This window comes from Nicotiana tabacum, chromosome 15 (assembly GCF_000715075.1).
Source record: "Nicotiana tabacum cultivar K326 chromosome 15, ASM71507v2, whole genome shotgun sequence".
NCBI classification, from domain to species: Eukaryota; Viridiplantae; Streptophyta; class Magnoliopsida; order Solanales; family Solanaceae; genus Nicotiana; species Nicotiana tabacum.
This window is the reverse complement of record NC_134094.1, coordinates 117,904,701-117,928,838: the sequence shown is the minus strand read 5'-3', so window position 1 is coordinate 117,928,838 and position 24,138 is coordinate 117,904,701. Positions and strand designations below refer to the sequence as shown.

The following is a 24,138-nucleotide window of genomic DNA, read 5'->3' as shown; positions in this document are numbered from 1 at the left end:
AAAAAAATAAAAAATAAAACAAGTCTTATTTTTCAAAAATGTCAAATATTTTCAGACACATTCAATTTGTCAAAATAATTACTTTGTCCGTCCCAATTTATATGACATACTTTCGTTTTATATATATGTCCCAAGACTAAGAACAATGCCACATTTCTATATTAAAAAAAATACTCCTATTAACTCTTTTTTTTAATTGAGATAATTTACATTCACATAAATATCTAATATTTGTTTTATACCATGCATTTCAAATTATGCCACATAAAATAAGACAAAAAAAATAATATTTAAAAGAAAATTTTACCTCCTATAGCAAAGGTATACACCCTATTTATTATAAACTAAAATTATTTTAAAATATTATTTTCTATAGCTACCTTTTATATTTTATAGCAAAATAAATATTTTATGCTATTTACTACCATTGAGGAATGAAATAAGGCATGAGATACGCTATTTATGTTTTTTCTCTCTCTTAGACAGCTGGACATACCTATTTTTAAGGCATTGTTGTTACTGTATTCATGAATACATGGCGCGAATACATGCGCGTACAACTGGACAACCCTGATTTTAGGTGCTTTTGCTGCTGTATTCATGAATACATGGCGCGAATACATGTGAATACATGCGCGTACAGATAGACTGCCCTGATTTTAGGCGTTTTTTACTGCTGTATTCATGAATATAGCAGCGCGAATACATGCGCGTACAACTGGACTACCCTGATTTTAGGCGCTTTTTACTGTTGTATTCATGAATACATGGCGTAAATACATGTGAATACATGCGCGTACAACTGGACTGCCCTGATTTTAGGCGCTTTTTACTGCTGTATTCATGAATACGACACCGTGAATACACTACCGTAACAATAGAATTGTAGCTATATAAAGTAATTATGTATATGGTAGCTATAAGAAGTTAATAGCCACACAACAATAGTGATTTCTGAAAATTCATTTATTTAAAACTAGACTAATAGAGAAAAAGGAGAATAAGCTCACACTTCTTTTCTTCTCTCCCTTTCTTAGGCGTGTCATCCAAATCCAGGCTCTCATTATGCTATATGCTCTCTCCTCTATCTTCTCTTATTAAAATCATCATCAAACCAAACCCCATATTGATTACTCTTGTCTACATTATTAATCCTTCCCTTCCAATTTTTCCTTCACCAATCAGCATATGCTCTTTCTCACTCTCTAGCCCTTTCTTGAAAATGGTGCTGATAGCCGGAGGTAACGAGTATTCCGTAAAATTAATTGAGACGTGCGTAAGGTGATCCGGACATCACTGTTATCTAAAAGAAATTCAATTAAATGTTAGCTAATTAATTAAGCTCATATCCCCAGGGGCGGAGATAGTAGTGTAGTAGTTAGGGATTCGGACGAACCCAATAATTTTTGCTTAAATCTTGTATTTGTATTAGAAAATCTATTAAATATATAAAAATATTTAATTACAAGACCAATAACTACAACGAACCAGGTTTCAACAATAAGATCAAAACCTATAATCTTCAAATTCTAGATCGGGCTCTGCATGTCCCAACTCCCCATTATACTCTCTCTTGAAGCTTTTGGCTCTTTTAAAGCAGACAATAAAGAGATTAAATTATCATTTTATCTCCCACTTTCTCCCCCCTTGTTATTTTCTTCATCTTACTACTGTCGACAAAGACTCACTCTCCTCTCTTTTGCTTACTTCTTTCAGTTTAGCAATACTATAATTATATACCCCTAAAATGGATAAATATAACTACTACCCACGAGATTCTTGTAGCCCTTCTTTCTCTTCCACAATTCTTGACTCTATTTACCACTCCATTGACCAAACACATGATCATCAAAAGCATTATAAGGCAAGTGAAAAAGTTGTTGTTAGACGAAAATCTGCAGCTGATTCTGAGAAGAATTCAGGTTCCTCAAATTGTGGTTCTTCAGCTTGTTTTAATGGTCTTAATAATAGGCCTAAACCAATTAGAACTAGCATTTCAGCTGACCAAGAAAATTTCCACAAACACCAATATTGTCCTAAACACCTCAACTTTTATGGTAAGTATATATGTCTATATATAATGAAAGCCATTTTATTCAGTTGAATAATAGTAACTCAAAGTTTTTCCTATTTCTTTTGTTTGCTAGAGTAGTCTATCTTTCACAATTTGTTAGTCAAATTAAAGATATAATAGGCTGAGTCGTAAGCAGAATTTGGAGTTTATGAGTTCGAGTTCGAAATTTTACCGCAACTCATTTGATTTACTAGGTACGAAATATATTGTTTGTTCTTCTTTAATTAACCTTTTAAACATAAAACCAAAAATATTGAGTTTGGATGAACCCATTACTTGTATACTATTATGTTAGCCCTGATAATAGGCTTAAATTATGCTAGTAGTTGATGATTATTAGAATAGGCTGTAAACTTAGAAATAGGCATTTTCACTTTATTGTTTTTTTATGGCAATATTAAACTCCCATTTAGCCATAAAATTTGAGAACTTTTTTTTCGACTTTTGTTTTCAAATATATGTTTGTTTTCAAATTCTTTTCAAGTAAAATGCATGCCCAAATATAATTTCAAATTCAATTTTTTTTTCATCTCATCTTCAAAAATACATTTTTTCAAGTTTCAACCAAATTTATGTCCAAACGCTAGCTGAGTTAGTTTTCATTTTTTTCTCCATTCTCTTAACATTTCTTCCTATTGTAACATGTATACTCTATTTAATGTTTCAACAGATTTTTCTCTAGCAAAGGAAAAAACTAAACATCAAGAAGATGGATTTGTGAAGACAAAGTCAAGAGCTTTGAAAATTTACAGAAATTTAAAGAAAGTTAAGCAGCCAATTTCTCCAGGAGGTAGGCTATCGAGTTTCTTGAACTCACTTTTTACAAATTCAAAAAAATCAAAAATTTCGTCAAATTCTAGAGGGTATGAAAATGAGGAAAGAAAATTAAAGTCTACAAATGTATCAACTTGTTCTTCAGCTTCTTCATTCTCTAGATCATGTTTAAGCAATAATAATAATAATAATAATAATAATAATAATAATAATAATAATAATAATAATAATAATAATAATAATAATAATAATAATAATAATAATAATAATAATATTAATCCATCTTCAAAAACCAAAACGTCAGTCAAATTCTACCCAATGAGTGATGTAGTTGTAGATGATCAAGATTGTCACAAGAATAATTTGTACATGGACAAACAAAAAAATTTGGAGAAAAATCGTCGAGTGGAGGAGGCATCGGCTAGAGATTTGCGACGAAACTGTCAGTATAGTTTAACATGTGATAACGGTCGGAGATTTGATAATGATAACGAGGAGGAAGAATATGATGATGATGATGTAAGTTGTGCTAGTTCTGATCTATTTGAGCTTGATAATCTTTCTTCCATTGGAATGGAATTGCCTGTCTATGAAACAACAAAACCGTGGTATTAATCGAGCTATTAATTACGTACCTTTTGTAGTTTGCTTTTGTAATTCTTATAATACATTTGGATAATCGTAGTTGTATTGATATATTAGTTGTGATTGGTTTTGGTGTTTATAGCAAGAGTATTTGTGACCTACTTTACTTTTTTTTTTTTTAAATCATAATTTGTAAGTTGTAACGTCTTCTTGTTTTCTAATTTTCCTAATTATTCTTTGCACTAGTGCACAAAAAATAGTTACACAATTTGGTAAACTATAAAGTAATTATATATAAATTTTATGATAAACACTAGTTGAATGGTGCTGAATATGGTAAGTAATATGCTATAATTGATTAAACTAAACTGATAATAATGCAATTTTTATATACTTTCAATTTATGTAAATTAAGTGCTTATTTTATTTGTTTACTGTTTGCTAAGGAGAATGATAAAATAAAGGTTGATTATCAAGGAAAGGTCAAAGAGAAAACGGAATGATCGTTTTCACACGCGAATTAAGATAATGAGGTAAATGCCTGCATACTGAGAAACTTTTGTTTTGGAGGTGAAACTGAAAGGAAGTTTATGTATTCTTTAGGCAGTCTGAAAACTTTGTGAAAAGTACAACACCACAAGATTTTTCATATTTGAATCAATTCCAATATATGTGACACTTTTCACTCCTCGAAAGTCAATTTGACAAATTTTCGAAACTAAATTGGATTAGATCAACTCAATATTTGAATATTAATATTTAGATATCAAAACTATATGAGAAACAATTCTTCTCATGTCAATATGATGAAAAAATACATTTAAAATGTTGGTAAAAAATTCGCATAGTTTGAATTTTAAATTTAAAATAGAAGACGCTTGAGTTGTCACAATGCTTGATTTCCATTTTGATAAGTCGAGGCAAAATTTGCTAAAGCTAACTTTAGTTATTATAGTGGCTGGCAATAAAGAGGGGTGGAAATGGGGATTGATGAATACGATGATTGGAGAAAGAAAGAAAAAGATGAAAGAGATACTTATCAAAGAGGGATTGCTGGTCTCAAAAGCTCATGACACAAAATCTAAGGTCAGATTTTTGTTGGGTGGATTAATTTTCCTAGAAATTAATTATTTTAAGAGAGACAGTGTGCACTTGATAAAAGAAGTAATACTGTAAAATCTCTTTGTTTCAAATATTTTTTAATGTTATAACGAACTGCTATTATAGAGAACATATATTATAACGTAACATGAAAATTGGTTCCAGAAAAAATCTGACTTTTATAGTGAAGTGTTGTTATATAGGGATATTATTATAGAAATGTCTGACTGTATTACATAACCCTATTGAGTACAAGTAAATCTTTCCTTTAAAATAAGCATAAGTTCATAAACTCACAAAAATATTTTCAAATTAGATGAATCTATTTCCCTTTTAGTCCATCTAAAAAAATAAATTCTTTTTAAATTTAAAAATAATTTAACTTAATTTTCTCATTTTATTATTTATGAGAAGATTTTATAGTCACACAAATAATGTTATGACATGTTTAAAATCACAAGTTTCAAAATTCTTACATTCACATAAACGTTATGACATGTTTAAGAACACAAGTTTTAAAAATCATTCTTTGTTTCTTAAACTCTCCATTACCAGTCAAATAGGTTCACATAAATTAAAACAGAGAAAATATTATAAATTACCCTGATAATATAAACATTATTTATACTTTGGCTAAATATTAACTTAATTCTTTTCTTTTTCACCTCAAATTTTCATTTTGTCATCGGGTTGGAGGTTGAGCAACTAGGGACTAGGGTCCAACGTTTAGTTGTGATATTAAAACCAATATGATGATCATACTTGTGGAAATTTCAAGAATATATACAAATTAATGACCTATGTTAGAATAATTAATGGCAGCCCACATATGGAAATGAAGATAAAGTATTGAGAGAAGATTAACAAGTCATTTTTGCTCATTAAAAATTGAGGTCCCAAGCTAATTTGGGAATCCAATGTATTTAAATAAATACAAAATGAGTTTTTAATAAACTTATATCGGGCTAATGTTTATTTAGTGCCGAAACATGCATTGTACAATGCACATATACGTACTCCTTCATTCATATATAATCAGGATATATATAAGTTTTTCTAGTCAGGTATACGTTTCTTGTTGGTTTAATGTATTCTTTTAGGGGTAATTTGGTTGGAAAACAAGTTATTCCAACAAGAGTATTAATTATTTTGGGATTATTATCCACCCTTCTACAGGGATAAAAATAACATTACAATCCCGGGATAACTAATCACAGTCTTCGTTATATCACGATTTATGCTCGATTTCAAGTGGCGCACCCTCCATACAAGCACCGCCCGACGAAGGGGGACGGGGAAAGCTACATGCCCAAAACCTTCAACCCTTCTTTATTTATTCCAATTAAACGTGAGATAAAATCATCTAAAATTTAATCCGAAATTAGTTATCCATTATAGCTCGTACCAAAGATGCCTTTGGCAGAGACTCAAGAGTTGGAATTAATTTACACAAAGCTTTAGCCAAATAATGAATGACGTTAACAGCTCAATGAAGTGAGATTAGGGACAACCAGCGAATCATAACAGTGATATGCTAATTAAGATATATCATAATATATGCTCAACTTACACATTATATTAATTAATTAATATAATTCGAAAGTGATGGAAGCTTGAAATATATGAAAAGAAAAGGCTATATCCTATGTGTTAAAAGTTGTGATAGTCTCATATAGGCTTAGAATGGTCTACGAAGAAAAAGGGAGTTCTTTTAGACATTCAGTTAGTTCAAAGTTAGCACTATGGCCTAGCGTGTCATATCAAGATACTAAAATATTTGGAAAAGGGCTAATCCAAATTCAAATTTAGTGATTTTCAAATGCGATAATAAGCCCTATCTAGCTTTAATTTGATGCTAAAACTTTAAGCAAACCCTAGATTAATATGGTTAATATTTTACATAATTTTTCATAGATAAGTACGTTGGGAACACATTTTGTTGGTTATGATGCACGCCTTAAAGTAGGAAAATCATTCTTCCTCATATATATATAAAAGTTTTCTTCTTTTTGTCAAGAGTTCATCAAAACAATTAAGCGTTTTTGTTGTTCAATTATTAACTAAAATAGAAGGCACTTTTGATTCCCTTCCATTCTATTCCATTATCTGAGAAATTTCTTTTTCAAGTCTCAAACATAAATCGATTTAAAAGGTTTTTCTAGTTAATCTTGGGGAAGAACTCGAAAAGCTAAATCAAGGATAATAATGAAGTAATTTTCAACCCTAGGAAGGATTTTATTTGTTTGGTTCTTCATCTTCTCTGCTATGCAAACATTAAAGGAATGTGACACAAATATTACACTTGTGGGGAAGCAATTTGCTGCCAAGCTGGCCGGTCTATTAGATCTTTTGGTTTACTATTCAGATACAACAAAAATGAAAATTGTTTATTTCTTCATATCGTTTTCATTGGTCTAAAAAATATTGGCGGTTTTTTATTAATATTTGGCAGGCTAGAGGGGGTATTTTTTTTTAAAAAACTTCATGCAGAATATGGCATTATTTAGTGCATTATTGTTTTTCACAGAAATGAAGATCATAATTTTCCAGAGGCAACAAAGAAACAAATCCCCAAGTCCAAGTCAACTTAAGAATTATCAAATGAGGATGGTAAGAAATTGTCATATTCTTGGTCGTTGACCCATAATTTGTGTTCCGTCCCCAGGATTGCAGGAAATTGTAATCGGAGGCTATTTTTTAAAATAATACTCCCTCAGTTTCAATTTATGTGAACCTGTTTGACTGGACACAGAGTTTAAGAAAAAATAAAATTTTTAGAAATTTGTGGTCCTAAATAAGTCAAAAAGGGGGTTCCGAGTATTTGTGTAGTTATAAAACCTTCTCATTAAGGGTAGAATTAGAAGTTTAAGCTAAATTATTTTCAAATTTAGAAAATGATCATTCTTTTTAGAACGGACTAAAAAAAAAATAGGTTCATATAAACCGGAACACAGAGAGTACCAATTTTGAAGACATTGGGCTAAGACCATTTCTGTCAATCACTCTATTGAATCAAGCGGCCCTGAACTAACGCAGAACATAACATACAAAAGTATACTATTATCCTTACATATAGATGTTGTGTGAACTAGTTTATAAATTAAATCTTCTTTACTGTTGTTACGCTTATATAATGTCCAGCTAGCGAAGTGTGAGATTTGAGAATATCGATCTAGATTTAAGAAACAATAATTTAACCTTAGAGACAAATTAATTACTTATCGATATATATTAAAAGATCTGCACGAATAGAATTAATCTGATGAAGCTGAGACATTGAAAATTGTTGAGTAAATTATAAATATATTTTTACGCTATATTCATAGTTATAATACAAAAAACCTAATAATTGCATTAGTATAATATTTCAAAAGTTAGATTTAAATTCTGAATATACATCTATGGAATGCTCACAAACCGAGAGAGAGTATCCCACCGCTCAACAGTGCCTTGCTAGTTCCTACCCATAATATAGCTATCTTATTCTTAGGCTTAGACTTTAATATAGTATTTCCTATTTATTGGACTGAGACATTTGATTTGATTTCTTTCTTGAAAAAATATTTGGATCCAAACATTGTTTGATTGATGGGTACGTACGTATTATTTTTGCCGCTGGTTTCGTTATTATATATGTTGCTCGAATAACCTAAAATCCAAAATAAGGTTGAGGTGGCTAAGAAAAATTTGCAGCTATACCGTGACTTTCTTGATATCTTCTTCAATTCTGATTCCCTATTTTTCTGACATACCTTCTCTATCAAAAATAGATATTCATTCAACTTTGGAATTCAAAGTCATAGCTCATCCACTTTGACAATCTGTTTGAATTGTTGTTTTGTTAGAACACATTTTTATGTACTGTATTGTATTGTAAAGCGATGTCTTGATACACTGTTTTTTCTTGTTTGATTTGACTCTATTATACTGTATATATAAGAACTGAAAATTTTAGACCTATTATGTTAATGTAGTTTTCATTTAACTAAAGTTTGCTGCTATTAAACAACATAGACTGTTGATGTTTGTTCAATTCATCTTAATGATAACCGTTAGGTTATGATAAAGTAGTAAGTAGTTTTTCATTTTTAATTAAAAATCTTGATATTTAAACCCCGAATATAAAGTAATCCTCGGTAGAGAACAATTTATCCCCAAAGTGAGACTTCTCACCACAAATTCATATTAGTCCAAATACCGAACGTCATGTGAAACAAAAATACATTGAAATGGTAGAATGAGATCAAATAAGAAGCACTAGTCTTGTCATTGTGAATACTACAAAATTAGGCATTAGGAGATGCTATCTCTGATCACATCCAGAATTCGGTACAACGTGGATTTATTGTTGGAGTTCCCTTTCTCATATTAACAAATATGTCACTGTTTTGTTTTCTTGTTCTCTTCTAAGTCGTTTACTGTATTGTAAAACCTAAAGTAAATTAGAAACGACTGAGACGTGACAACATGGATTGGACATAACCATTTTACACTAATCAAAATTGATTCTCACACGCTAACTAAAGATATCGCATTATGGATCAAAATCTGTCTTTAGAATATTTGAGCCAACATAGTACTAGAGGAAAAGTTCCCAAGTCGTCGTTTGTCGAAACGGCTCAAGAAGCGGCGAAGTCCGTGGTCGAAGAGTCAACAAGGGACGAGATCGAAGAGTCAACAAGGGCCAAAGTCGAGGTGTCAACAAGGGTCGAGGCCGAGTTCGAGTACCTTTGACTGAGTTATAACAGCTAGTTTCAATATAAGATATTAAAGAGAATATTCTAATGGATATTCTCTGCACTTATACTATTAGGGTTTCTTAAAAGCATGTTCCCTAAAAATGAAAAAAGACACAATGATAGGGGACATGTGATATTCATTTGTAAAAACAACACTTTGACTTGAGAAAGAGAATCAAATCTTCTTTGATAAGATAAAAGCATCACATTTTCACTGAGATTCTTATCTATACTTTTCCATCTGATCCGAGAATAACTCGAATATTCAAGGGATTGTCTATCATTCATCATTGTCAGAGAGAATATCGACTTATTCCATTCTTTCTTGGGTGAATCATTCATTCTATTTACTTAAATGACATTTATTGCTATTCATTGATATTGAATGCTACATTATTGCTTCTGATTTCTAGAGTATTTATTGTATACCACTGCCGTTGTCCGACCGTATGTACGTAGTATTTATCGCTTCTTTAAGAACTCCATCCACGGATATTATTATTAGCGAAGATCAACCCTTATTAATATAAGTTTAATTATTTGAACCAAGGTCCATATTTTTGGTAAAACAATTTGGCGCCGTCTGTGGGGATTTCTTAGTTAAATTTTTAGTTTCCTCTAGATCTACAATTAATGCAAATCACTAACATCGAAAAACCTCGAGATCTCCTTTCTTTGTGTATACAAAACCCTACATGGTAGGTAACCAAGGAGAAAGGACAAAAATAACAAGTGATTTTCTAACCAACCTCATGAATATCATCAACGAAAGCTACGAAATAGTAGGTGAGGACACGACGCCCAATGCGTCCCCTAGACGAGAAAGGTCACCACCCCCGCACTGCAACATAACAAAAACCAGCGGAAAAGGGGACTCTATGTCTACAGAGGAGGGGACGCCCCAGCTGTGAAGAAACTCCTCGAGGCATGGCTAACCAACACGTAAGCAAGCGTCCTCAACAAACCCGCTCCAGGCGTGACTGTCGCAAGGGCATGTACAATACAACAAACAGACGAGCAATGCAACCGACCCCTCCCTCCAACGATAGGTATAACTCACAACATTACTTATAGTGCAGGTGACAACACCCCCGCTGCCATTCTAAAAAGGATGGAGAAAATGGAGAATGAAAACAAAGCACTTCGGGACCAGATGAAAGAACACCAAGAATGAGTTGACAAGGCACCGGATGCTCCTAAGCTGCTGCCAAAAAGGGACGCCGGCAGGTTCGTAGAGTAGCTGTACAGCGATGATGCACCCCCGCATGCCATACCAAAGACCTTCAAAATGCTGCCTTACCTCAGGATATACGACGGAACGACCGATCCTGAAGATCATATGATTCATTATGTCACCACCGTGAAAGGCTACGACCTCGCCAAGGAACAAGTATCCTCCATTTTGCTGAAGAAGTTTGGCGAAACCCTCACGGGAGGGGCATTAACATGGTATTTGCAGCTACCAGCCCGCTCCGTAGAAAATTTCGAAGAAATGGCCAATAAGTCCGTAACCGCCCATGCTGGAGCCAAGAAGGCCGAGGCGAGAGTAAATGACATATTTGCCATTAATCAGTCCCTGGGAGAGGGACTAAGGGACTTCCTCGCCTGGTTCAACAGAGTAAGGATGACTCTGCCAAACGTATCCAAAGGGATGGCGGTCACATCTTTTCAGAAAGGGCTAAGCAGAGAGTGTTCAAGAGCTACTAGAAAACTGTTGAGCCAATTGATGAAGTATCCTCCAACCACTTGGGATGAAATCCATAATGCTTATTGTGCTGAGGTCCGAGCAGACGAGGACGATCTCAACATACCAATTTACCGGCTAACCTCGGTACAAGCCGAATCCAGAAAAGAACGAAGAGACAGTACCAGAAGAGATCATCCGATTCCGCGACCTAACAGGGAATGACACCAACCATATGTTAGGGAAACTACCGCACCTACGCTCCTCTATGAACAAGGCCCATCCAGACCAAGGACAGGGACTCATCAGAACGAAAGAGGTATGCCTCCTTTATTATCTGCTCACAATTTTTGTGTGTCACCTACAGAAATAGTGTACGCTCTTGAGAAACTCGGAACAAAAGTGAAGTGGCCGCCAAAGATGAGATCAGATCCGAACACCAGAAGGTCCGATGCCCTCTGTGAGTTCCACCAAGAATGCGGGGACAAAATGAAAGATTGCATCGCCCTCAGACAAGAAGTCGTAGACATGTTACGGCAATGGCACCTCAAAAAGCTATTAAGCGATAAGGGGAGAACCAACTTCGTCAGAGGACGTGAACATCAAGGCCCGCCGAAACCGCCATCATCAGCTCGTACCATCAACATGATCATCTGCGGCAACGACGACGCCTATATCAACAACATTAAGTTCACCACCACTCACAAACGCAAGCGGTCTATCACCCGCGAACAGTACGATTTACTCGAAGAAAGTATCATCTTCGATGAGTCGGATACCGATGGTTTGACTTTCCCTCATAATGATGCCCTCGTTATTACTTTACGCATTTTAGACACCGATGTCAGACGCATTATAGTGGACGATGGAAGGGGTGCGTGCATTATCCATCCCCGAGTCCTTACCCAAATGAGGCTCGAGAATAAGATAGTACCGCGCTGCATCACGCTAACCTGTTTTAATAATGCATAATGCGGTTGAGCGAACATACGGGGAAATTACACTTCCCGTCTTGGCCGGCGGCGTGACTCTGGAGACAATATTCCGTATCATGGACCAGGCCACTGCGTACAACGCCATAGTGGGATGGCCCATGGATACACCCCATGAGAGCCATCCCATCCAACCTATACCAAGTAATTATATTCTCGATACCATGAGGGATATTCAGCATACCCAGAGAACAATGCACGTCCCAGGAATGCTACCGCATTGCCTTGGACAACACGACCATCCAATAGAGAAAAGATAAATAAAAAGAGGCATAACAATCAACTGGGTCGAGGTCGAAGCAAGAAGAAACCGAGGATGTCATCATAGACCCCGACATGGTTTGAGGCTGCAGGTTCGACCATAGAAGACCTCGACCCCGTTCAACTGGACCTCAGCGATCATAGCAAGAAGGCCTATATCGGCTGTAAACTCCAAGAACTAGGTAAATTCAATCAATTCTTAATAACTAATGTGAATTTGTTTGCTTTCAGCTGCAGACATGCCGGGCATCCCAAAGGAAATCGCCACACACAAGTTAAACATCGACCCATTCCACCCCCAGTAAGGCAAGTCAGACATAAATTCAACTCCGCCATCAACGATGCAGTCCGCGAGGAGGTGGAAAAATTGTTAGAGAACCGATCTATTAGGGAGTTGAAGTACTCCAAATGGATTGCCAATGTAGTGATGGTTAAAAAGAAAAATGGAAAATGGCGGATGTGCGTGGATTTCACATACTTGAACAAAGCATGTCCAAAGGATTCGTTCCCATTACCCTACATTGACCAGCTCATCGACGCAACAACCGGGCACGAACTATTGAGTTTTTTGGACGCTTACTCAGGATATAATCAAATTCTCTTGAAGGAAGAAGACCAGGAGAAGACCACGTTCATCACCCACCAAGGAATGTATTGCTATCGGGTCATGCCGTTTGGACTAAAAAATGTGGGGGCTACTTATCAAAGGTTGGTAACCAAGATATTCAAAGTCCAGCTTGATAAGACCATGAAGATATATATAGACGATATGTTGTCAATTCAAAAAGGGAAAAGGATCACATCGATCATTTGACAGAAACTTTTGACATACGCAGAGGATACAAAATGAAGCTGAACCTAGAGAAATATGCGTTTGGCGTAGCCTCAGGAAAATTCTTGGGTTTCCTGGTGTCACAGCGAGAGATCGAGGTCAACCCAGGCCAAATCAAAGCTATCGAGGGGATAACAAAACTCTTAACCACCAAAAAACAAGTCCAAAGGCTGACTGGTCGTATTGCCGCCCTATCAAGGTTTATTTCACGGTCATCGGATAGATCTCACAATTTGTTTGGCGTACTCAAGAAGGACAACTGCCTCGATCGGGCTTCCGAGTGCATCCAGGCTCTGACAAAACTAAAGGCATACCTATCATCACCGCCCCTACTTTCGAAACCCGAACCTGGGGAGCAACTTCTCGTCTATCTAGCCATATCCAAGGTAACAGTAATCGCAGTCTTGATCAGTGAAAATAAATGTATGCAATCTCCCATCTATTACATTAGCAAAACACTCATCGATGCCGATACGAGGTACCCACACCTCGAAAAACTGGCCCTGACCTTGGTCACAACTTCACGAGAGCTTAGACCCTATTTCCAATGCCACCCCATCTTGGTCGTCACAACTTTTCCCTTGAGGAGCATTTTGCATAAATTCGAGCTATTGCAGAGGCTGGCCAAATGGGCCATCGAGCTAAGCGAGCACGATATCACATACAAGCCGCGAACGACGATAAATTCATAAGTGCTCGCCGACTTCGTCGCCGACTTCAGTGCAAAAATAATGCCTGAAGTCGAAAGGGAAGCCGTCAAAGCTTCCTTCCAAACATAAGACCTCTGGGTCCTATACACCGACGGTGCATCCAATGCATCAGGGTCCAGAACTCGTACTCGAGGTCCCAACAGGGAAGTAATTCGCCAGTCTATAAGGTACCCGTATATGACTAACAATGAGGTCAAGTATAAGGCCGTAATTGTAGGGTTAAGGCTGATACTCAAATATGGGGCGAAATGGTTGAAACTCCGACGTGACTCTTAGCTCGTAGTCAACCAAGTCATAGGGACTTTTCAAATCAAGGAATAAAGATTGCAAAAATACCAGACGAAAATCTGTAAGTTATTGCCTCAGTTCAACGAATTCCAGCTCAATCAAATCCTACCAGTGCAGAATGCCGAAGCAGATGGCCTCGCCAAACTGGTCGCAACTACCAAAATCATCACAACCGGAGATAAAAGCATAGTCCACCTCCTCAAATCATCACTAGGCCGAATCGAGGTAAGAACCATAAACTTAACTTGACTCTGCGCAATCGCATTGTTGCATATTTGCAGGACGACACACTCCCATGCGACAAAAAAAGACCAAGAAACTAAGAATGCATGCGGCCAGATGCAGTCTCCTTCATAGCGACCTATACAAGAGGACTTATGACGGACCTCTGGCAAAATTCTTATGCCCGAACCAACCCATCGCATCCTTGAAGAAGTCCACGAAGGCCATTGCAGAGTTCATTCCGGTAATCGAGCACTGGTTAGATGCCTCATACGGGCGGGTTACTATTGGCCCACCATGAAAAATGATGCCGCATACTTCGTGAGAAAATGTGAACAGTGCCAGAGGTACGCCCCAATGATTAACCAAGCAGGCGAACACCTCTACTCGGTCACCTCCCCTTGTCCGTTCATCAAATGAGGAATGGACATCGCGGGCCCTCTCCCAGCAGGGCGAGGTAATGTACGATTCCTTTTGGTTTTAACTGGTTATTTCTCTAAATGGGTGGAAGCAAGAGCATTCGCCCAAATGCGGGAACATGAGGTAATCACTTTTATATGGAGAAACATCATATGCCGATTCGGCCTACCCAAGGATCAACTGTGATAATGGACCACACTTCACAGGGAAGATAACAGCTGAATTCTTCGAAAAATGACACATCAAGTGAATACTCTCAACCTCATACCACCCAGCGGGTAACGGGAAAGCAAAGTCCTCTAATAAGTCTATACTGGACATCATGAAGAAAAAGCTCGAAGATGCCAACGGACTGTGGCCGAAAATGCTACCAGAAGTATTATGGGCCTATCGAACAACTCCGAAGACTAGAACAGGAGAGACACCATACTCTTTGGTCTATGGGACTGAGGCAGTAATACCAGTCTAGGTCGGAGAACCCAGCATAAGGTACTTCTATGAAAGCAGCATGAGCAACGATGAAAGTAGAAGGCAGGAATTCAACGAAATCAACGAATGAATAGACATGGCCTACATAATAATGGTCGTCCAAAAACAACAAGCATAACGTTATTACAACAAGAAATTAAAGGTTCGACCACTTAAAATCGGGGACTACGTACTGAAATCCAAAACTCAAGTGAGCAAAGATTCCCGAGAAGAAAAGCTGGGAACAAACTGGGATGGTCCGTACAAAATCACAGCCAAAGCGAACAAGGGTTCATTCCAACTAGAGACAATGGAAAGAAAGCTACAACCAAACAACTGGAATATCAGCCACCTCAAATACTTCAATTTCTGAGAGAAAAAGTGTCCCCCAAGTCGTACTCTTTTTTCCCTCACTTGAGTTTTGTCCCATTTGGGTTTTCTCATGGAGATTTTTAACGAGGCGGCGAAGGGAACGCTTCGAGTCAAAGTATGCGAAGGTAAGGGTCGTGGTTACTATTTCATTGCTTGACTTCTCAATACTCTCCAAGTCAACCAATGAAGGGACAAGATAGACTGGGACTGGGACTGAAACGCTAGTCAACACCCAAAAATTTGTAAATTTCTCCAAGTATGTAACCAAAGCAATAAGAAACTTACAATTATAAATACACTTTTTTCGTGTTAAGGGTATGCTCGACCCCACTCGAACAAACACATACCGGCCCTCGACCGCGATATAATGAAAGGTTATGCTCGACCCCGATCGAACAAACACCTAACAGCACTCAGCCACGATATAATGAAAGGTTATGTTCGACCCCACTCGAACAAACACCTACCGGCCCTCGGCCGCGACTTAACGCAAGGTTATGTTCGACTAAGCTCGAACAAACACCTATCGACCCTCAGCCACGATATAATGAAAGGTTATGTTTGACCACACTAGAACAAACACCTACCAGCCCGCCCTCAGCCGCGATTTAACAAAAGATTATGTCCGACCTTGCCCGAACAAATACCTACCGGCCCTCACCCGCGATTTAACGAAAGATTATGTCCGAACTTGCTTGAACAAACACCTATTGGCCCTCGGCCACATCACAACAAAGAAACAAAAATATACACAAGTACAAAAAATAAACCACAGGAAGAGAACAAGATGCAAGAACCAACTTTGATATTTCATATACTTAAAACTGTTTACAATAGGCTCATGGAGACGCTGACAAAAAATACACAAAAAATCAAAAGAGAAAACTACTAGTCACCACCATTACGGCCTTCAACATCCTAGCCAACTTGGCCCTCAACAGCATTGCCACCCTGACCATCAACACCTTCGCCATTGCCACCTTCACCCTCAGGATATGCGACATCATACCAGGCATACTCCTTGATCCGGCCTACACCCTCGTCCTCACCGACCTCAGGCGTGGAAGAATCATACCCACAAGCAACTCGAGCTTCACGAGCCTTAACACAGACATCTTCAAGGACAACCTCAGAAACAGATCCCGCCACATGCAAATCTCGAAAGATATCTAACTGGGCCTCGACGTGGATCCACTCCTCGTATAACTCCCGAGGAACATTAGGAAAATCTAAAGTGCGGGAAGAGGACGGATGTGCCAGTAACTGGGCCTTCTCGGTCTCCAGAACAACAACTCGATGGTAGAGGCCGAATTATCTTTCTCCAACTCTCTAATCCTCTTATCGAGCCGCTCTTCTTTAAGCCTTGCCGTTGTTAAGTCATTTTCTTGCTCGGAGCGGAGAGTCGGAATCACCATTTCAAGAGACTCCGCCTTCTTGAAAGCCTCCGACCGAGTGGACTCCGCCTTCTCTAGCTCCTTCGTCTTCTCGGCGACCTCGCAACTAAGAGCTTACGCCCTGAATTGACACTCCTCAAGCTGGGATCACAGCAAAACCACCTAAGCATGGAGATCACTACACTGGGCTTCAACCCCTTGCTGAGCTCGAGCTATTCCTCCTTGCTCCTCAACGTCCCCTCCAAAACGCTGCACTTCCCCACCATCCGCACTAGCTCCTCGTCCCTCGCCTTTAAGTCGTCCCTCAATTGGCGCACATCACCGCTTTCATGGAGCCAACACCGAAACTCCCGGTACTTTCCAAGGACTCTGAAGTACTTGTCCTTCAACTCCATATAGATATCTTTATGCCTCTGCTCCCTACGAGCACTCTCAATCTCCAGGATGACTGTCTACAAAACGAATAAAATCAGGGCCTACTAAAGGACAAAACTTAAGGAAAATAATGGATAACAAATGTACTTACTCGAAGGGTGAGGCCAGCAATGTAATTCGATAAGCCGCTTCATTTATAGTCTTGAGAGGTATACCCTCAACTTTAGAACTAAAAGGGACAAGGGATGGGATAATCTTCTCGGTATCCACGAGAACATTACAGTCCATCGAGATCGTAATAGTCCTTGACCCCCCCTCCAACCGCACTTTAATCTGAGTGAGCCACTCATCAATTATTCTCAGTTCGTCTATATCTATGTCGGAATCGGATCCAACATCCTCCTCGGCAAAAACCTTCACTCTATCAATAGTCGAAGAAGGTACGTCCGCTGTAACAAGAAGACGATGCCTCTTCGCGTCTTGGAAGAATAGGGCCGCCACTGCCCACCACGTCTTCGACTGCATCCCCCACAGGTCATGTAGCCGTATCCTCCAAACAAATGGCCTCCCGAAGGACAAAACCGTAATCTCCTATATCGACGGCCGCCGATTTCTCTCCCCCGACATCTATGGCCCTCTTTTTATGAGGCATCAAATCTCCATCACCGGACAAAGGTTTGTCATCCTCGTCTATAAGGGAATATAAGGGAGAAGCCGAGGTCTCCGCTGCCGAAGTCTCCACAGACGAAGAAGGGACAAATTTAGGCTCAACAACAGGAGGGACCGGGACAAAAGCAGGATCAGCCGCAGTCGTAGAAGGGATGAGAGTCGAGGACGTAGTAGCTTTCCTCTTCTGGAACGAGGGTGAGGGAGCTCTCGACCTCCTCGAAGACCCCTTGGCCGAAGCTATGCAAACACAAAGAAAGGGATAGGTCGGCAAAGGTTAACAAAAAAAAGAGAAGCTAAGACACCGGTGGTAAAAAAAACTTACCAGTCGAAGGGAGAGCAAGCCCAAACTTCTTGAAAAAATTAGGCCATTCACAAATTCCTATGATGTTAGGGAGGAGCCGATCGACCCAGTCAGAAATGTGAGCGCCCAGAGGAGGAGGCGATGTCTTGGCTGCATGAGAAGAAGACAAGAGGTCAAAACCCGCGACCAAGCATAGGTGAAAAATCGGATACCTACAAACAAGGGAATTAGGTACTTACGAGCATAATTCTAAGTCTCAGGAAAACTGTCAACATTAGCCACTACGTCCTCGGTTCTGATAAAAATATAAGTTGAACCAGAATTAATGGTTGGCTTTTTCGTCCATCTTCACCACCAAGCACTTGCCCCCTCAGTGGCAAAGATTCAACATCGTCCCCCTATAATAGCTAGGGGCGAACAGATGTATTTAGTGCCCAAGTGTCAACTCAACCTCGGATAGCTCGGAAAATTTGGCAAGCATCTTTATAAGCTTGTAAACGTATGGCGCGAGTTGAGTTGGGCAAACGCCGTAATAGCGACATAACTTCTCGACCAATGGTAGGAGAGGAAGGGAATAGCCGATTTGGAAGGGGTAAGCGTAGAAGGCGCAATACCCAGGACTGTGAACCTGTACCGTGTCCCACCCAGTCGGAATTAATTCAATATGATTGGGAATGCCAAACTTAGCCTTAAGCTCTTCCAATTCCTTCACCGTCATCACTGTCATACGCCCAAGTCTCAAATCACAATACGGACCTATCGGAACTGTCAAAATACTGATCCGAATCCGTTTGCTCAAAATGCTGACTAAAGTCAACTCAATTGAGTTTTAAGGCTCTATTTCACATTTTAATCAATTTTTCATATAAAAACTTTTCGAAAAATTATACGGACTGCGCACACATGTCGAGGTATGATAAATAGTGCTTTTGGAGGTCTTAGAACACAGAATTAATTATTAAATTTAAAGATAACCTTTTGGGTCATCACAAAAGCCCAAACATATAAAATGGCAACATAAATCATAAGAATCGTTCTCCTTAAAGCTTAGTATGAATTGTTTCCCGACTAACCTACGAAAAAAATGAAAAGAAACTTTTTTGGAATCAAATATCCGTCAGGCATCTACAATTTGAAACCATATCAGTTCTTGCAAAAACATGTTGCTAGTTGGAAGCTGACATCTAAAGTTCCAATAACAGATGGAAACTCTTAGCAGCACACCTTGTCTTCAGAGGGAAGGCATAAGTCCCAAATGTTTATACACTGCAAATGGTAATATCATAATCAAGTAAAGAATACAAGGGTGAAAAGTACCTACACTCTTCAATGAGTAACTTCACGCCATAGTGATGAAGAAACAACCTCTAACTATAGCTTATTACTTTACTGCAATCTACCAAAAACAAAACAAAAAAAGAACATTGACGCCTCAACAGTTAGCACATACATAAAAGATTCACTGTCTGAGTAAATTATGCCTTCAGTGGAGCCTTCTTTTCTCGGTCAGATATCCGAGCAGGAGCATTAGAATGCGTTTTGAACCGGCCTTTACCTCCTTCCTTCTCCTGCACAACACAAACACAATGTTTTGAATGTCTCCAGCGTGTCATCATAGAGGCACATTGTGAGATGACACTCAAGGGAAGCTAAAAAGCTCAAGAAATCCCACTACAAGTTTTGCATATACTTTGTGATAAGTTGCTGATTTTAGCAGGAAAAGAAGCTTGGTTGCTTGCTGAGATATTGACAGAATAGTCAAGGCACAAATTGAACTATACAAGAAAAGAAAAATAGCAAACACGTTGCCCTAAGAAATGTAAAAATAATTGTGTCTGAAGATCAAAGATATGTGGAGTTTGAGAAACAACTGCTATGAAGCAAGAAGTGGCACGGCTGATATTAATGTAATAGTTAGTATACGTTGAAAGCCCATAACCGAAACTAGCCACCTTTTTCTTGACAATCTGAACCACGTCTTCATCCTGAAGCAGATGACTGAGGCCACAATGCTGAGGGCCGTGGACTTGTGGCCCAAACCAAGACATACTTCACATCCTTAACAAGACTCCTATGTATGTGATTACAGAAATCTTCGACAATACAGCCACCTCTGTTCTGAAATCATAAAAACATGATAAGAAAATCTAAAAGTAAAGTAGGGAGACAAGAAAGAAGGGGGCAGAGGGAATCTGTTCAAAGAACTTTCTTCAACATAACAAACTGCCCCAACCTAAAGACCAGAAGTGACATAAGACATACAGCAGAAAGAACCATAGGCTCTTCGAAATCTGGTTGCTCGTCTTGAGGCTTCGCATAAACTATGCAAAGACCCATCTCTTCCCACATTTTAGCTAGTAGTCTGTCCAGATTCAGCTGCTTCAAAATCGACAGCAAAGTCAATTATATAGACAAGGCAATGAATGAGAAGTGTTCTAAAAAGCATGTCAGCAAGCAAGGATAGTTTGACCAATTCCAACACAAGCAACAGTGCATTCACATGTATCTAGGGATTCACATCCACCAGTCTCCAATTTCCCTGTATACATTCAAGCAAAATGCAAAGGAAAATGAAGTAAATACAATTATGACCCCAGAGAACATATTCAAAATGAAGAAACCCAACTTGGAAGGATCTTTGCGATCCTGGAAAAGTAAGGCTCTTGCTATCTAGAGAAGGACAAGCTGCACGAGAGATAAGACTTCTTAATAAAGCAAGGCCTTGGAAGTCATCTAGAATCATACAAAAAGAAAGGACTTCTCTGGGTTTCCCAGAGAGCACATATCTGCAACTTCATGTAATGTATATTGTCACAGCCAACTGTATTTATTGGACAAGCCCAAAAAATGCACATCCATAATGTTTAAATATGTTCTTCATTTCAGAACCAATAAATATCAGTTCGCAGATGCAGAAAAAGCAGTAAATTTCAAATCTAGCACCTTGCTAACAAATTAGACTAGATCAGCAAGCTTTCTAGTCCATCAACAATCTTGCTATATCCATAGATGTTATTTTTTTAATTATTCAAATAACTATTACACATTATGAAATACCTTCAAGTTGCAGCTGATAACAATGGAATTTGGTTGTCAGGCTAATCTGTCCACATCATCAATACCTACAACATCTATCTTGTTGTAGACATATATACACTTCATGTATTTACGATTCCCTCAATAACATCAATAAGGTCATCAACTGTAGCATCTTCATGAAATCAAACGTAACAAGGTGAGCAACAACAACTGTAAAGGTTAAAAGAGTTTTTGCACATATAAAAGAGGAAGAGGCAGATGTAAATTTTCAAACAGGAATTCAAAAAATGTTAGTAGAATCAACACTTTTGTTGGTGAGAAAATACAAGTTCCCACATGCTGTTTGGAAACTTATTAGGCTAACTGGGCAAAATACCTCAGCATTGTGTATCCTGTATTCATGAAGAATTTGATAGCAGAACTTCTCATCAATATGTGTCAATAGCAAAGTGCTGTTGAAAGAAATTCCCCAAGTCTTTTTCTTCTTGAAGTATATCTGCAAACATTTGATAATGTAAGTTAAAATCCAGAGTTTGAAGAAGTCAAATCTGAGGGGAATATACTGCCAACGAATGCAACAACAACAACAACCCAGTAAAATCCCACTAATGGGGTCTGGGGAGGGTAGTGTGTACGCAGACCTTACCCCTACCCCGAAGGAGTAGAGAGGCTGTTTCCGAAAGACCCTCGGCTCAAAAAAATAAAAAGACAAAAGGACAAAAAGGGAGACAATATTAGTATCACAACAACAATCATAGGATAAATAGGAGCACCATGAAATTAAGAAGAAAGATGCAAAGCAAAGGGAGACAATATTAGTAAATATTAGTATTACCACAACAGTCATACTGCCAACGAATGCATGGAGCTAAAATTACACTATAAAGGAAAAGAAAGAGACTTTCCAGACAGATTATTCTGATAAAGAAACATTTTCAAACAACTTTTCAACCACTGAGCCTAAGTAATCCTCTGTATCACATGAGAAACAAAAAGCAATGCAAATTAACTTGTAAAAATTATCAGAACCATGAGAAATCTCAGTTGAAGCTTTCATTATCCAGCTAGGGCAGACATAAATCATTTCACAGGTTGAATTCTGATAATTAAACAGAACTGGTGATCGTTCAATTTAGGAGTTACTTTCAGAATGCAACACACCGTGCATTGACACTGTAACAACAGGAATTTAATAAAATCAAAGCTTCAATCAGAAAACTACGAGCTAAAGCAATAAGTGAAAACTCATACAAAAGTAAAATGAAATAAAATTACGAGCATAGAATCTATAAGAGCTAATCGGCGTATACCTGAACGAGGAGAAGAGGTAGTATACTCTGGCGAACGTAACGGAGACTATATGCGGTGTCGCGGCGGCTCCTGTGTAAGGAGAAGATCGAGTATGCTCTGAGTAGAAGAACGATAGTGAAGAAACAAGGGGGCGCAATTAAGTGGGTTAAAGTGAAGAGTTCTTCAACTTAGAGCACCTGGTTTTAATTTTGATAATTACATTACATGACCAGGTATAGTTTTGTGAGTCACTAATGCCCTCTGCATATGGTTTAGTTTCAAATAAGGACATTTAAAAGTGTGAAATAATAAAATTTAGCCCCTTTAATAGGAACAAAACTGAACACACTCAGTGTTTTAAAAGGTATGGGCGTAAGGCGACACGTTTTACATATGGCTCAGCGAGGCGTCACGGGGCGTAAGCCCCATAGGTATTTAATTTTTAATATTTTATAAAATAATATAATGATAGTAAATATTTATAAACAGGTAAAATTGCATAAAAATTAAAGAAAATATATATATATATATATAGAAAAAAATATCTAGCATGATTCTTAAGTATAACTAATGCATACAAATCACGTATAACGTCTTTAACTTTCAAATAATTAAAAACTTACAATTTCTTTAAAAAAAATGATCAAACTCCACATTTTACCTTCCTAAAAGTAAATAATTAATAAAATCTTATTAGTACGATAATTAAAATATTACTCCTTCATGAATAAATACAAATTAGTTTAAGATATCAAATTAATAAAAGTGTATAACAAGGAAGTACAAATGAACTAAGACACGACCAATAACAAGTGAAGATATAAATTCGCAATACTTTATCTCATTATTAGAGTTATGCTCAATCTTCATATTTCTATTGATGAATAGAACTTTTATCATTAATTTCAACGATATTAATTAGGAAATTCGACACGTGATTTGCGTTAGAACTGTTAGGCGAGCCTCGAGCGTTGTACGTTAGGCGTATTTAGGGCGCACGGTCGGGCACTTGGTGCGTAAGTCTCACTAAATCTCATACATGAGCCTCAGGGCATTTTGCAAGTGCCCCGCTCAGGGGCGAGCCCCGGGCGAGTCCCAGAAATGCCTTTTAAAACACTGAACACACTACAATTAGCTTTTAATCTTGTTATGCAAAATACATTACATTTTCAAGATAAAAAGTTAAACTCGGAATTTAGTTAACTAAAATTGTGTACGGTATTAAATGTTAGATAATATAAAGAGTTTTTAGTTTTTATTAAATAATAGTGTAAAAATATGTACATTATCTAGACACCCAAAAACTAATGACTAATTACACGTAATATGCGTGGAGGACTTACTGAAGTCCTTATAACCTAATTGTGTGAAGTAAATCTATATATATATATATATATATATATATATATATATATATATATATATATATATATATATATATATATACACACACACTATGTTGAATTCTTTTGATTTTATTGTGTATTACTCATTTATATTTTGACTCTCCTTATTAAAAAATTTGGCTCTGTAAGTTCCTCATTTATA

At 37.6% G+C, this 24,138-nt stretch overlaps 2 protein-coding genes across 2 annotated transcripts; one reads left to right on the top strand and one right to left on the bottom strand.

Annotated features, from left to right (window-relative positions):
- Positions 1 to 1,616: 1,616 nt before the first annotated feature.
- On the top strand, positions 1,617 to 3,563 carry LOC107766843 (protein BIG GRAIN 1-like B). Its single transcript, XM_075231857.1, has 2 exons — positions 1,617 to 2,057; positions 2,745 to 3,563. Exons 1-2 carry the CDS (start codon positions 1,748 to 1,750, stop codon positions 3,461 to 3,463), a joined length of 1,029 nt encoding a protein of 342 aa, XP_075087958.1. The 5' UTR covers positions 1,617 to 1,747; the 3' UTR covers positions 3,464 to 3,563.
- A 15,883-nt stretch (positions 3,564 to 19,446) lies between these two features.
- Positions 19,447 to 22,780, bottom strand: LOC107766844 (developmentally-regulated G-protein 1). Its single transcript, XM_075231152.1, is given in 6 exon segments — positions 19,447 to 19,829; positions 20,214 to 20,286; positions 20,288 to 20,379; positions 20,524 to 20,637; positions 21,319 to 21,796; positions 22,611 to 22,780. Coding segments are annotated over 5 exon segments (477 nt in total). The 5' UTR covers positions 21,424 to 21,796; positions 22,611 to 22,780; the 3' UTR covers positions 19,447 to 19,736.
- Positions 22,781 to 24,138: the final 1,358 nt, after the last annotated feature.

Bases quoted from the DNA above. Each gene is read 5' to 3' on its own strand.
- LOC107766843 (XM_075231857.1), top strand. From the start codon at position 1,748: ATGGATAAATATAACTACTACCCACGAGATTCTTGTAGCCCTTCTTTC. The intron at 2,058-2,744 runs GTAAGTATATAT...ATGTTTCAACAG, and splicing joins TAAACACCTCAACTTTTATG to ATTTTTCTCTAGCAAAGGAA.